Source organism: Colobus angolensis, unplaced genomic scaffold, assembly GCF_000951035.1.
Source record: "Colobus angolensis palliatus isolate OR3802 unplaced genomic scaffold, Cang.pa_1.0 Scaffold101, whole genome shotgun sequence".
Lineage (NCBI taxonomy): Eukaryota > Metazoa > Chordata > Mammalia > Primates > Cercopithecidae > Colobus > Colobus angolensis.
The window spans coordinates 6,045,187-6,060,765 of record NW_012111031.1 but is presented as its reverse complement, the minus strand read 5'-3'; the positions used below and the strand labels follow the sequence as shown (position 1 = coordinate 6,060,765).

The 15,579-nt window shown below is 39.6% G+C and overlaps 2 protein-coding genes across 2 annotated transcripts in view; one reads left to right on the top strand and one right to left on the bottom strand.

Annotated features, from left to right (window-relative positions):
• LCP1 (lymphocyte cytosolic protein 1 (L-plastin)) overlaps positions 1–11,087 on the bottom strand; it is an 89,554-nt gene extending 78,467 nt beyond the window's left edge. The window contains exons 1-2 of the mRNA XM_011939869.1: positions 10,944–11,087; positions 2,295–2,424 (exon numbers count right to left, since the gene is read on the bottom strand). The gene's annotated coding sequence lies outside the window, so the exon portion shown is untranslated. The remainder of the gene's footprint in view (positions 1–2,294; positions 2,425–10,943) is intronic.
• A 44-nt stretch (positions 11,088–11,131) lies between these two features.
• Positions 11,132–15,579, top strand: part of LRRC63 (leucine rich repeat containing 63) — a 61,629-nt gene continuing 57,181 nt past the window's right edge. Inside the window, exons 1-2 of the mRNA XM_011939858.1 lie at positions 11,132–11,452; positions 12,188–12,305. Of these exons, the coding sequence (XP_011795248.1) occupies positions 12,221–12,305 (85 nt within the window). The 5' untranslated portion in view covers positions 11,132–11,452; positions 12,188–12,220. The remainder of the gene's footprint in view (positions 11,453–12,187; positions 12,306–15,579) is intronic.

The following is a 15,579-nucleotide window of genomic DNA, read 5'->3' as shown; positions in this document are numbered from 1 at the left end:
TTTAATTAACTTTTAATTTTGAAATAATTTCAGAATTACAAAAAGGTGGGAAAATAGTTAAAAGAATTCCCATATACCCTTCACCCAACTTTCCCAAATGTTAACATCTTAACATTAATACCGTACCATAGTATTACCAATATTGAGAAATTATCATTGATCCACTATTATTAACTAAACTACAAACCTTTTTCACCTTTGATAGACTATCCTATTGGTATCCTTTTTCCGGACTAGGATCCAATCCAGATCTCACATTCCATTTAGTTGTGATGTCACCTTAGCCTCCATAAATCTGGGACAGTTCTTCACTCTGTCTTTCATCACCTTGACACTTTCAAAAAGGTCCATCATAGAATGTCCCTCAGTGTGGGCTTGTCTGTTTCCTTACAATTTAATTCAGGTATGTAGTTTTGGCAAGAGTAACACATTAGTGATGTTGTTCTCTCTCTCAGTACATCATACGTGGAGTACATGACGTCTGCAGGGACGCCCCACTGTAAACTTACTATTTTTCCCTTTGTAATTAAAAAGTAGGTGACTGGCCGGGCGTGGTGGCTCACGCCTGTAATCTCAGCACTTTGGAAGGCCAAGGTGAGTGGATCACCTGAGGTCAGGAGTTTGAGACCAGCCTTCACATGGTGAAACCCCATCTCTACTAAAAATACAAAAATTAGCCGGGCGTCGTAGCGGGCACCTGTAATACCAGCTACTCAGGAGGCTGAGGCAGGAGAATCGCTTGAAACTGGGAGGTGGAGGCTGTAGCGAGCCGAGATCATGCCACTGCACTCCAGCCTGGGCAACAGAGTGAGACTCTGTCTCAAAAAAAAAAATTTTAAAAAAAGTAGGTGATTATGAATTTAAAATAAGGGCATTCCATGTGGGCTTTCTCCGACCCTGTTCGGTTCCACTGGTGTAGGTATTGAGTAGGTGGAGAGTTGATTTAATATTGTGGTTATCAAGTGAGCACCTTAAAGTGTAACCTAAAACAGCAGCAGATGTCATCCAAGAGGAGGGTTAACTGCCTCAACAGATTTTCGATGCAGACCAAAACAATCCATTATATTAACAGAAAGAATGTCTGACAGATTGTATATGATCTCAAAGGCGGAAAACAGACCTGATTTTAAAGTTTCACAGGACTAACTTTTTATACCCATCTTTAGTGGAAATGCTTCTGAGGACTTCTAAGAAATACTCTTTAATCTGTTTTAGTCACTAAGGATTTATACACAAATGTATTGGAAAATAGCCTTCTGAAATCTAACATGTCCATAAGTAAGGAGGTTCTAGATTTTCATTAACGCATCCAATAAATCCTTACTGAACCAACATCTGGACCAAAACCTGAACATCTGGTGTGTGCTACAAGTGATAGAGAAAATTAAAAATATGTCAAGTGTCTAATTAAAACATCCCAGGAACTCTGAAAAGTCAGAAAGCGGAAATATGATTCTGAACTTCTGATATAGGAGATGCGCCTAACTAAGCATTTTTCTTACAATAAGACCTAAAACTACTCTGTGGCTTTAGCTGTATACTCTCAAAGAAATGTAGAGAACAGAGGCCTGAGGTGAGACAGGAAATACACTAGACCACAAGTCAAGAGAGCTTGAATCTAAATTTGATTGGGTTGCAACTTGTGTGTCCAAGTCAAGTTGGGATAGCGAAGTGGCTAAGAGCTCATTCTGTGGAGTTACAAAGGCTTGGGTCCCAAAGCTAGTCCCTGGGTTTATGGTCTTCTTAATCTAAGCCTCAGCATCCTTATTAGCAGACAGGAAAAGTAAATAGCACCTGCATCATAGCATAGTTACGAGGCATAAATAAGGGAATGCATGGAGAGTACTTAGTATAATATAATGACTAACACACAACATATGTTCTAAAAGTGCTAGTACTCATATTCAATCATTTTTATTACTATAAGTAATAATCAGTCACCTTTCTGTGCTTAATTTTCCATATCTGTAGAATGAGGAGAATCAACTAGACTAGAACTTCTCTAGCATGAATACATACATGAAAAAATCATCCCAGACTTCCAGAGTTGTCTTTACCTATTTCTGTTACATAAGCAAACAGCAAACTTGGGGTAAGCTGCTACTGCAGTTAGATCATAACTGTAAATCCAAAATAAGCTTAAAATTAAGTTCAAAACCACACAGGAAAACCACACTAAGATTTCTAATGAGGTCAGTAGTGACTTTCTGGAGTTAAATTCATGTTTTGCCCTGTGAGCATGGTGCTGACCCCCAAGGCCCAGGGTGGTCTGCGTTCACTGTCCTGTTACCTACCGTGCATGCTGCAGCAGTTCAATTCCTCTGCTTTGCTTTCTTTGAACTACTGCTATCTCTGGTGATGTCATTTGGCCTTCACTTTACACAACTCATTATTCTGTCTGAGCTGGATCTTTCCTCATTCGCCCTTGAAAATTAAGAGAATAACCTGGCCTCAATTCCAGATTCATCTCGTAATGCAGATCCTTTAGCTTCCCTGCTCTAAATCTTCCAGTAGCTCCCTACTGCCTGTCAATATCCTAATATTTAAGTTCCTATCAGACTTCCATTGCTAGCCTGACCTACCCAACTTCTTCTCTAGTCAAACTGGAATATCTACTAAGTGCCCCTCTAGAATTTGTTAAGATTTCCTTTGTGGCCAATCTTGGTAAATATTTCAAGTGTACCAAAGAGGAATGTGCGTTCTTGATTTATTGGATACAGGTATCTATATATCAATCTAGATAAAGTGTATTACTTGGTTTATCGAAATCTCCCATATCCTTAGAATCTTTTGTTTGCTGGAGCTTTTATTTTCTAAGAGACATGTGCTTTTTTTAAAAAAGGGGTTCTCATTTTAGAGGTAGGTTTATCAATAGCTCCTTGTCATTTTGTCAATTGTTGTTTCTGGTATTTAGAAGTTATACGGCTGAGTGCAGACAGTCATATGCTGGCACATCACCTTGATGAATCATTTCTTTGTATCCTTAAAAAATAAGCCTATTAGAGTCTACTTTGTCCAGTATTAATATATTGTTTGCCTAGCCTATGGTCAGCTTCCTTGATATGTTGCGGGCTAGAGTGTGGATTCTCTAGTCCCTGTTTCAGAGAAAGGGTCTTAATTCTGAGGCTCTCAGATTTATGCAGGGCGTTTTATTTCAGTTCTCTGCTTGCTGCAGACTAGGGAGTTCATCTCCACTTCCCATATATATATATGTATATGTATGTATATGTGTGTATGTATATAAAGAGCACAAGAACCATTTTAGTGTAATTTAGCAACAAATCAGTTATATGTAATTATAATACTAATAGTAATGAGTATGGTACTTCGTTTATACAATCAACTTTGGAATTATCATTGAGAAAAAATAGTAGCTGACATTTATTGAACATTTTCAGTGATCCAGGAACTGTGTTGAAGCATTCTGAGCATGTTCTCATTTAATTTTCACAACTCTGTTTGGGGTAGGTGCCATTATTGCCTCAATTTTACAGATGTGGAAAGTAAAAATTAAAGGGTTAACTTGACCAAAGTCACATAATTGGTAAACGATGGTGTCGGTATTCAGACCCAGTCTATCTGAGTTTAGGGCCCACATATGTAACCACTTCATATCTCATCTTACATAGCCTCAGTAGGCAAACGGGGCATATTGTGTATCCATAATATCTCTTAAAAATCATTAGGGATCTCTTAAAAATCATACAGAGGCCAGGCATGGTGGCTCACGCCTGTAATTCCAGCCCTCTGGGAGGCTGGGGCAGGCAGCTCGCTCTAGCCCAGGAGTTTGAGACCAGCCTGGGCAACATGTTGAAACTCCATGTCTGCAAAAAATTTTTTAAAAAAAGTAGCTGGGTGTGGCGGCATGCATTGTAGTCCAGCTACTCAGGAGGCTCAGGTGGGGAGATTGCTTGAGCCCAGGAGGTCAAGGCTGCAGTAAGCTATGATCGTCCTACTGCATTCCAGCCTGGGCAACAGAGCAACACCTGTCTCAAAAAAAAATTAAAATAAAAAAAAAAAATCATTAGGGGGAAGATAAAATACTACCATGTAAAAATGGACAAGGGACTGGGATAAGCCATTTACAACAGAATACACTCGGTAATAAACATACGAAAAAATGTTTAAACTCGGCCGGGCGCGGTGGCTCAAGCCTGTAATCCCAGCACTTTGGGAGGCCGAGACGGGCGGATCACGAGGTCAGGAGATCGAGACCATCCTGGCTAACACAGTGAAACCCCGTCTCTACTAAAAAAAATACAAGAAACTAGCCAGGCGAGGTGGCGGGCGCCTGTAGTCCCAGCTACTGGGGAGGCTGAGGCAGGAGAATGGCATAACCCCGGGAGGCGGAGCTTGCAGTGAGCTGAGATCCGGCCACTGCACTCCAGCCTGGACGACAGAGCGAGACTCTGTCTCAAGAAAAAAAAAAAAAAAAAAAAAGTTTAAACTCATTAATAATCAAATGCTAATTACGATAAGATGCTATTTTCTTTCTGTAATGCAAAGGAAGCAATAGAATGAAGAGACAACCCATGGACTGGGAGAAAATATCTGCAAATCATATACTGGATAAGGGGCTAACATCCAACTCAAAGTACTCAATAACAAGAAAACAAATAATCTTACTAAAAATTGGGCAAAGGACTTGAATAAACATTTCTTGAAAGACAACACACAAGGTCAGGCATCGTGGCTCATGCCTGTAATCCCAGTGCTTTGGGAGGCTGAGGTGGGAGGATCTCCTCAGCGGGAGTTTGAGACCAGCCTGGGCAACACTGTGAGACTCTGCTCTACAAAAAAAGTTTAAAATGAGCTGGACACAGTGGTGGGTGCTTGTAGTTCCAGCTACTCAGGGGGCAGAGGTGGGAGGATCTCCTGAGCCTGAGAGTTCGAGGCTGCGGCGAGATAATGACTATGCCACTGCACTCAAGCCTGGGGACACAGCGAGACCCTATCTCTAAAATACTTAAACAGTATAAAATCACGATAAAGAGCATTTGATTAGTTTCAGAAGACAAGATCTTAATCTTATCTCTGACTGTGGCTGTGTGGCCTCCCCAGAGGATACTCACTTCCTGTGCCTCACCCTGTTCCATCAAAAGTCTGTCCCTTCTACTTGGGAGAGGTACTATGAAGTACCAGGAAGAAGGGTGCCTGTTAATCTTTGTGCAGATGTTTCTGAAGGGCAGAGGTCATCTGAGGGAGGTCTAGAGATCAAGCAGAAGATAAGGGTTGGTATTCCATTTCGCTGGAGCCATTCCCTTCTGGGGTTCCTTAATCCTTTAGCCAGAACATATCAGCAACTCATCCAGGAAGTTCTGGCCTTTAAAAGCCACATCTCCATGACTGTAAGAAGCTCTTAAAGCCCTCAATGTTCTCATACTTTTACAGCTCACAGAAAACATTTTTCTTTGACTCTTTGTCCCATGAAAGTATGAAACATAAATATATTTATGAAGAAACACACTAGGCCAACTAACTCTAGCCCTCTGGTATGGCTGTAGAAATCATAGCCATTCTAATTCATCACAGCTTGTCTTACGGTGCACAGTACAAGAGTAGCAAAACCGGCCCTTCTGGTTTTTAACTAACTGATTTCTATTAAGCAAATGATGCCAAACCGGATTTGTTATACTCATGGTTCCACTTTCAACCCCTGTGGTCTCTCACTTTAACTCCTTTCAGAAAGCTGCTATCATCATTGACCCCATTAGTGCCGTCTTCTTTTTACCTTCACTGGGGACATCAAGTGTCTAACAACTATGTACTGCCAACGTCCTCAGTCAGTGAATGTACAGGGTGAGGCACTTTGCTTTTTCTTTTCCTAAGCAGGAACACTTGGGTAAAGTGATACACCAAGTTACAAATCCTCTGGAAGCAATCCCTTCTAATGTTGTGAGTTTGGGAGAGAGTAGGGAGTGGGGAAGAAAGGAACGTTCTGGCTTCCTTTGCTCCCATTGAGAGCAGTGGTGACCCAGAGCTACCACTGAGCCTAATTCAGATGGCTTGGGAAGTGACGGTGTGTGTGTAGCTCCTGGGCACAAGGAAGGTACCCCAGCAATGGTCACGCAAGTTTTCCATGAGAAACCTTTCCAGGGCAAGGTACCATCCAATGAGAAGCAGAAACACAGACTGTCTCAAGGCTGAAAACACCTAAAGCCATCTGGTTTGGTGGTTTGCATGCAATCTCTTGTAGCCATAGAAACTTTTCTTCAAACAGCAGAGCCTAGTATGTCAAACTCATACAAGTATAGTTGCTTTCTTGGAATTGCAGTGGGGAGAAGAATAAAGCCCCACAAACTGCCTTCCCCATGGCTTCTGAATAGAGTTGGACACTATATTCTTTTCCTTGGTTGGGTATTACCTCACCTGGAAAACCTGGCAAAGGAAATGAAGAAATTTTCTGCTACCTGGGGCAGGGCGAAGATAGAAGCAATGTTCTGAAACTTTAATTCTACCCTGATAAAATTTGCCATCATATTATAAATTTGGCAATATATTATAAAGTGGAGATTGCAATGGTCAGAAATGTAGCATAACTGTCAACAGCATACTAAACTACATGATACTGAAATGTGAGTTACACTTCTAGTTGTCTACTTCTGGTATAAGAAATACAAGTTCTTTACCAACACTCAACCCACAGAATACAATGGACTCTTACATGTCCCACTCTTACTCCCATACACAACTTTCAGCCTCATACACTTATGAATAAAACATATACTCCACAGGGCAGTAGGTATAAGCAGAATGCTAGGTTTGAAAAGCAAATCATATCTACTGTTTAAGGTCATATGTTGACATTAGAATGAAGAATAAGTCATTGCAAAGCATTTTTCTCACCTGCGGTTCTAATTGCTACAGGTGTTTGCTGAGGGTTGAATAGACAGCACGCAGCTCAGACACTCTATTGATATGGCATACATTCCTCCTAAGTTTAGGACTAAATCCCAGCCAGTACAGGGACTCAGACTCATCTGTCAAAGTCCGGTGTGCACATTAGGAAAAAACCTAAGAAAGATCATGTGCATTTAACACCTTTCCCTCTAGTCATTCCAAGGAGCTTCACATTGCAGCCCTTTTTCACCTTTGTTAGGCACACCAAGTGACCTGGAAGATGCTGAGAACAAAGAGGCTTTTTTCCTTGGGTTACCGGTTGAAATTCCTCATCAATTCAGCCCAGCTCAGTCAATGGTGACGGAAGCTCGCAGACCCAACTCTTGTGGGGGAGAGTCAAGGCCTCCTTACATCACTGTACCAGGACTCCTTCAGACACTAGCTCTCCCACAGCTCCTGCGCCGCCCAGAGGAGTATAAAGACCTGAGACAGAATGTAGGACACTGTCTAGAGCACAGCATTTGTGCCACAGTCTGAGAACTGCAAACTAGAGTTGCCAACATTTGGAGACATTAGGAAAGTTAAATGTGAAATGTTGTGGATAAATGTTGTGGATAAATGCCCAGGATGTACAGCCCTCCAATATTTCAATTAACATAGACTATCATCACATAAAGCAGGGGTGAGGAGACCGGAAAACTGGGCTGTTTTATTTTAATTTTCTAACAACATCCACTGAGCACTGACTCTGTGACTGGCACAGAACTAAGCTCCTGACACAGATTATCTCTTTAACTCCTCACAAGACCCTTTGGTAAGTACCATTGTAACCCAGTTTTACAAATGAGGAAACCCCTGGAGCTTAGATTAAGTAGCTGATCCAAGGGCCCAGAGCTGACAAGCGGCGGCCAAATGTGAACCCAGCTGGGTAGAGCTGTGCTATACTTCCTGTGCTTGAAATTTAATGCAGATGCCAGCATCCTCAATTAATGTAATAACTGTGAAGCTAAAACAAAATCAACATTTAAAACAGTGCCTTCCACATAGGAATGTACATTACTCATGCTTAAGTGCCTAATATTAAGGAAACAAGTATTATTTAACTTTTTTTGGTGAAGGACACAATCATACAATATATACAAATATCTATTATTAGCTGGTTGCAGACAGTTTAAAATGATCACTGCAGCTAAAAAAAAAAAAAAAAAACTCAGAAATGTTTCTGAGAATCAGAGGAGTGTGAATAAACAGCACTATTCTACCAAAGCAATATAATAAAAAATTGTTAAAATAAAAAAAACCCTCGAGTAGTTATAATGCAGGTAAGTGTAGTCTTTGGAAATGATTTAAAATTTCATTTCAATATCTAAATTATAAAGCCTCAAATTAATCATTATAAGTTGTTTTAATAAAGTTTAAAGTTTAGCACCTAGTGAAGTAACTTATGCATAGTAGGTTTCCAATAAATGATTCTGGAATGAATGACTAAATTCATGAAGGCACTTTTGAAAACAGATAGACATTGTCCTTTCCTTGTGTTTAGATTTTTTTTTTTAATTCCATGATAAAGGTTGCATGACATTTCCTTATTAGTAATTTTTTTAAAGGAATCCCAGGATCTCCGGTTCAAACAAAGGAAATAACTATCACCTTGAAAGACAAAAAGAAATAATTGGCTAAAATAATTAAAAACGAAGTGTTTGTCTTTAAGTGAAATATGGGGATTAAAAAAGCAGCTTCTTCAAAATATCTTTATTAACATTTGAGAAAATATAAAATGATTCTCTAGGCAACAGCATGAAAACACATGAAATAAATGGGTACATTTAAGCCACTGTGACGGGTGAAGAAGACATTTCCCTGTACATATAATTAATATAAACAGGTACATTCAGACCAATAAAACACCTCTTTCTCAAAAGCATTTTAGTGCCCTGTGTTACTCTGGAGACTCAGTAGTTGAACAAATGTGTGCTCAAAAATAACTATTCATTCTTTAACAGTACTTAAGAAAACTAATATGAACATAAAAACACAAATTACTCCATTATTTCCATAAGGTAAAATATTAGGTTAAAACTGTAATGGCCAAACTGTTTTGTAAACCTCTGTCCTATTTTAAGGGTAAATAAATAAATAAGCGACAGGTCTATGGAAAATAAAGAAGATGTCTAGCAACACTTTTTACATCATTTCAACAGAACCAACAGCAAATCTAAGGCTCCCCAAGCATTTCCCACTTACTAGGGAAATCGATAGCATTACCTGCGGGATGCCTGCGGTTGCTTTTGCATAAGGCTTTTATCTCATTTTAGCAACATTGAAAAAATGCAGGATGTCTATAACCTTGACACTCATCATTACGCTGGCATGTTTAGTACAATTTGCTAACAGAGTGAAAGCACTGTGGTTCAGTTTGGGAAGCTTCTTCGTAAGGTTCTGCCAAACTGCAAAGGGGATGGAACCAATAAATAGGCTGACTGTGCGTACATCAGAAAAGGCAGACCCTTAAAATCAAAAAGGGAGCTATTCATTATTTCAAAAACACATTCTTTTGCAAAAGAAGAAAGAAAATTGGGGGGATAATATTTTCAAAAATACAAGAACTATAAAATAATCTAAATTGAATGTCATTTGTCCTGTCTAAACCCTTCCTACACTAATCCATCATTTCGACAGACAAAGCGGCTCAGATGTGTTAGAAGAACATACATACATATAAAACATACCAAGCCGTGGATTTAATTTTCATAATAACTATCTCATTTGCCTAAATGTTTGATACTAAGTGGTAGAAATAGAAAACAAAATGTTCACCCCTGAGAAGATTACATGTTAAACCGCCCTAGGTTTTAGTCTCATACTTGCTGGAAGAAATCTGCAAAGAATGAAACCTGGATGCCTGCGGATTCCACGTGTGACAAAGCATTTTTTGAAAAAGCATTCAGAAGGCTTGCTTTCGACTACACAAAACAAAGCATACATTTTAAAGGCCAAACGTCAGTGAAACTGAATTCCCGTAGTTCTCTTGGTTCCAACGATCTTGAAGAGCATAGGTACCTGACTCAGTTTACACTGCCACTTTTTACGCTTAAAAATATAAACATTTTTTCACATTTACAAAATATGCCCGATATATATTACTTGAGACTAATCTTAGGCATCAGAGCTGCCTTTTGTTTTCAGCTTTGTATTTCTGAGAAACTAATGAATCTATGGTGCAGATACAGCCAAAGTGGCAATCAATTCATAGTCTAGGGCAGCAGTATAATTGGGACACAGTAATGTTACGATGAAAAGAAACAGTACACTAGCACTATAAAGGAAAACGAGTTGCATAATATTTTCCAGAGTCTGATTACTTTTTTGTTTAAACTTTTCTACTTTTTTCATTGTTTTAAAATATGTTTGCTACTTAGGAGAAAAAGGAAGACACGGTTATGGTGTGAATCTTGAAAGATCCCCAAAGCTAGAAAGATCTATACAGAAGTCTCTCATCTTCCAACTTCTGTTATAAAGTTCCTGCACTTGTACTTCGAAAAAAACCAAACCTGGAAGGAAGCTCTCTACCTAGTTTACTTTCTGAGTTCGGATTTCCGCATCTATCAGATGAGTTCTTTCTAGTGCTCTTTCCCCCTCGCATCTCCAGAGAAACACGCACATTTTTGCAAACACACACGATGTCTCGATCACTGCACACACAGGTTCATCAACAGCATGACAGAGGCGACACGTCACAATATGATAACCGGAACAGAGGACGATGACAGTGAGAAATGGGTTTCTTTTACAGCCCGCTTGCATCCCTAATGCCCTTATTTCTACACAATCCAGCCTCAGCCAGGAACTTTAAAGGATCAGAAAGACAAAACAGGTTGCACGAAAGGAAGAGAAAGAAAACCGAATGCCCGCTTTTCGAGAGCACTGCAAAATTAGCCTCGGGACCCGGCTGCGCAAAAGTGCAGCGTTAAAGAATGCCAGCCCATATTCTAGACACCCAAGTAAAGCATCCTGTAATCGAGAGAAGTAAATAATAAATAATAGTGGTCATTGCCATTAAGCATAAGAATAGTAATAACAATTGTCACCACGGCGTTCCGTACAGCAGCTGCACGTGGAGCCGGCTTCTCCTCCGGTCCCCACGGCCCGCAGCCTCCCCTGCAGCCCCACAGGGCGGCTGAGTAAGGCGAGAGGACTCCGCGCGCGCCGCACAGTGGGCTGGGCCGGCCCCTCCCGGTGCCCGCCCCGCCGGTCCCGCCCCCGCGCCTGCGCGTCAAGTGGCTGGGCTGGCTTAGCGGACCCCGGTTGCTAGGGTGTGTCTCCTTGGCCTCCTAGAGGGTGGGTCCGTGGTGCTTCTTCGGGAACAGCCTCCTGCAGGAAGACCCGCCACCTTGCTGGACCTCTACCTCGCTGCCTAGATTCCGAGGAATAGGAGATAGGAGACGAAAAGCCAGTTGGTTTGGGAAGCGGCTGATTATCCTAAAGGGTAGTGTGGGAGTCCAGCACTTCCGTGCACCTCTTTGGGTACTACGGAAGGGAGATTTCCAGCATCGAGTGGAATGTATGACCAGGGAGTACACCTTGAGAGCTTGTGTGCAGTTATCTTTTGGCGGTAAACGGCCCATTTTGTGCAGTTCCAGGGTGTTCCCTTCTAGGCTATCAATACTGTAGTGCCGTGCCAGGCACTTTTGATGTTGCCCTGCAAACTAAAAGCACATTTTAGGGGTGCATCTTCTGGCATCATTTCTAAACAGCATGAGTTGGGATCCAGCAGCCCTGGGAAACCTCATTATAGTGAAACCTATCTTATTTTAGGATTGAATGGTTTTGGCCCAAGCACAGTGGTTGAAAAACAAGCCATTATAGAAAGAAAATAATTTGTTTGTGAATAGTTAGATATGGTGGGTCTTCAGAGGCTTATCTAATGAAGAGATCGTCTACACATTTCTGACCAAATTCTTTCTACATTTATAGTGATAACATTTTGGAGGGAGAGAAAAAAATGTCATTTCGACTATTCTGAAAAATCAGTATTCACTAGTTGAAATAGAATTGGCAAATTGAACTTTGTACTAACATGGAAAATTGTAGAATGATCCTGGGTAGTAATAATACACATATTTTTAAAATTACATATTTACGTATTACCCTACATTTTAACTGGATTCTTTCTATTAATAGAAGTTTTAAAGAATTATTTTCTTACCCTCTTTTTTTTTCATAAAGGAATTCTGCTTGGATTCAGTAGAATATTGCAACAATGATTTTCATTAAGATGTAATCTAAATTCTTATTTTTCAACAATTCAAACATATTCAAAACCTTTTCAATTCTCACTTATACCAAGGATTATGAAAAACAGCACTTATTATTCATTAAAATGCAAAAGCCCCCACTACTTCTTCGAAGACCCTTACCTCCAAAATTCACTAAGCCGTCTTTACATGAGATAAAAACCCGTACAGGTATGTGTCTTAATCAGATATGTGTATTAACATTTATGTATCTTTCATAGAAATTCCTTGACTTGCACAGCTCAGAATCACAATAAATACACTCACTAATAACTTACAAATGTTTGTTGTCAGATGAGAACATCCAATTCAAGCCTACAGATGCATTTATTGATACTTACTGGTGGACTTAGTAGGTTCAAGTTTACCTCATCGATAAAATGTACTTGTAACCCCAGAACTGGTACTCACAGGGCTTTCTCAGTCGTGCGTGGATGTGTGTAGAGCACTGAAAAATTTGAGTCACTCAACACCCATGCCCCCAGCTGAGGTGGAACGAGGCTACCACTGCCTTCTTGTTTCAGCTCTCATATTGTAAACAGGTACTGTGTTCCCTGTCTGTTTAGCGCTATGTTTCTTGAATGTTTTGTGCTTTTAGTTAGTGATTTCACTGTGGGCCCCAAGCATAGTGCTGAAGTACTGTCTAGTGTTCCTCAGCACAAGAAGGCTGTGATGGGCCTTACAGAGAACAAGATATGTGTTAGATAAGCTTCCTTCAGGCATGAGTAGTGTTGTTGGCCCTGAGTTCAATGTTAACAAATCAACTGTATATATTTATTAAAGTGTCTTTAAATAGAAACAAATATAAAACAAAATTACATGTTGATCAGTTGATGAAAATTTTGAAACCAGAGGTTTGTAGGAACCAAGCCCCATATTTCTCCTAGGAGAAATGGTTGAGTAATGAGTAATTCATTGTTTGCGGAACAGAACTACCGCAAATAACGAGGACTGAATGAATATATTTAGTGAGCAAAAACAGACCTTACGAGTTCCCTTCATTAGTTACCCACTGGGATAGTGATTGTAATCAATCAATCATATAAGTAAATGTAAAATTACCTTGTGATAAGTGCTATGAAGTAAATATGAGCCACTTTTATAACTATAACTTTATATAATACTTAATCCTCTATTTCTGTGTATGGTTTCTATTCCCTCCTTATTATAAGCAATACAATTAGCATATTTTCCATTTTCCCCTTTACTTAGTCTTCTCTTCCAACTGATTTTAGTTGATTGCAGTTTTAGTGTCAACATTTATATTGTTCAAATATACCTAGTCTATAACTTGATTTATAATGTTAAATTATCATCTTTTGACCTATGGCTATTAACGATATGTAACTCAACTTACCTGTAATACTGCCACAATTTCCTCTCTTACTTTCTCTCCCAACTTTTGTTACATGATTTCTACATCATCATTTCTACATTTCTAGAATGTTCTACATTTACAATCTGCTCTGTAATAATACAGTATGTAGATTTACAGCTCAAGATTACCAGTTATCTTGTAGTTTCTCTATTCATCTTTTGTTTAAAGTTTATCTTCTAGTACAGAATTTCACAACCTTGGCACTATGGACATTTTGGGCTGGATGGTTCCTTTTTTGATGGGGAAAGCAGAGGTCTCTTGCTCCAAAGGCTCTTGACAAAGGGCTTTGTACATAGTAGGTGCTCGAAATTTTTTTTTTTATTTATTCTAAAAAAAAACCAAAAAACAGGATACATGTGCAGAACGTGCAGGTTTGTTACATAGGTATATATATGCCATGGTGGTTTGCTGTACCTATTGACCCATCCTCTAAGTTTTCTCCCCTCATGCTCCACCCCCTAACAGGCCCTGGTGTGTGTTGTTCACCTCTCTGTGTCTCTGTGTTCTCAATGTTCAACTCCCACTTATGAGTAAGAACACATGGTGTTTGGTTTTCTGTTCCTGTGTGAGTTGGCTGAGGATGATGGCTTTCAGTTTCATCCATGTCCCTGCAAAGTACACGATCTCGTTCCTTTTTATGGCTGCATAGTATTCCATGATGTATATGTACCACATTTTCTTTATCTGGTCTGTCATTGACAGGCATTTGGGTTGGTTCCATGTCTTTGCTATTGTGAACAGTGCTGCAATAAACATACGTGTGCATGTGTCTTTACAGTAGAATGATTTATATTCCTTTGGGAATATACCCAGTAATGGGATTGCTGGGTCAAATGGTATTTCTGGTTCTACCCTTGATTTATAATCCTCTGGGTATATACCCAGTAATGGGATTGCTGGGTCAAATGGTATTTCTGGTTCTAGATCCTTGAGGAATCCTTATACTGTCTTCCACAGTGGTCAAACTAATTTACGTTCCCACCAACAGTGTAAAAGTGTTCCTATTTCTCCACAGTTTTGCCAGCATCTATTGTTTCCTGATATTTTAATAATCACCATTCTGACTGGCATGAGATGGTATGTCATTGTGGTTTTGATTTGCATTTCTCAGATGATTAGTGATGTTAAACTTTTTTTCGTATGTTATGTTTGTTGGCCACATAAATGTCTTCTTTTAAGAAGTGTCTGTTCATATCCTTCACCCACTTTTTGATGGGGTTGTTTGTTTTTTTCTTGTAAATATGTTTAAGTTCCTAGTAAATTCTGGATATTAGACCTTTTTCAGATGGGTAGATAGCAAAAATTTTCTCCCATTCTGTAGGCTGCCTGTTCACTCTGATGATAGTTTCTTTTGCAGTGCAGAAGCTCTTTAGTTTAACTAGATCCCATTTGTCAATTTTGGCTTTTGTTGCCACTGCTTTTGGCATTTTTGTCATGAAGTCTTTGCCCATGCCTGTGTCCTGAATGGTATTGCCTAGGTTTTCTTCTAAGGTTTTTATGGTTTTAGGTCCTACATTTAAGTCTTTAATCCATCTTGAGTTAATTTTTGTATAAGGTGCAAGGAAGGGGTCCAGTTTCAGTTTTCTGTGTATGGCTAGCCAGTTTTCCCAGCACCATTTACTGAATAGGAGATCCTTTCCCCATTGCTTGTTTTTGTCAGGTTTGTCGAAGATCAGGTGGTTGAAGATGTGTGGCATTATTTCTGAGGTCTATGTTCTGCTCCATTGGTCTGTATGTCTGTTTTGGTAACAGTAACATGCTGTTTTGATTATTGTAGCCTTGTAGTATAGTTTGAAGTCAGATAGGGTGATGCCTCCAGCTTCATTCTTTTTGCTTAGGATTGTCTTTGCTATATGGGCTCTTTTTTGGTTCCATATGAAATTTAAAGTAGTTTTTTCTAATTCTGGGAAGACAGTCAGTGGTAGCTTGATGAGGATAGCACTGAATCTATAAATTACTATAGATTACTTTGGGCAATAGGGCCATTTTCATGATGTTGAATAGGAGTGATGAGAGAGGGCATCCCTGTCTTGTGCCAGTTTTCTAAGGGAATGCTTCCAGTTTTTG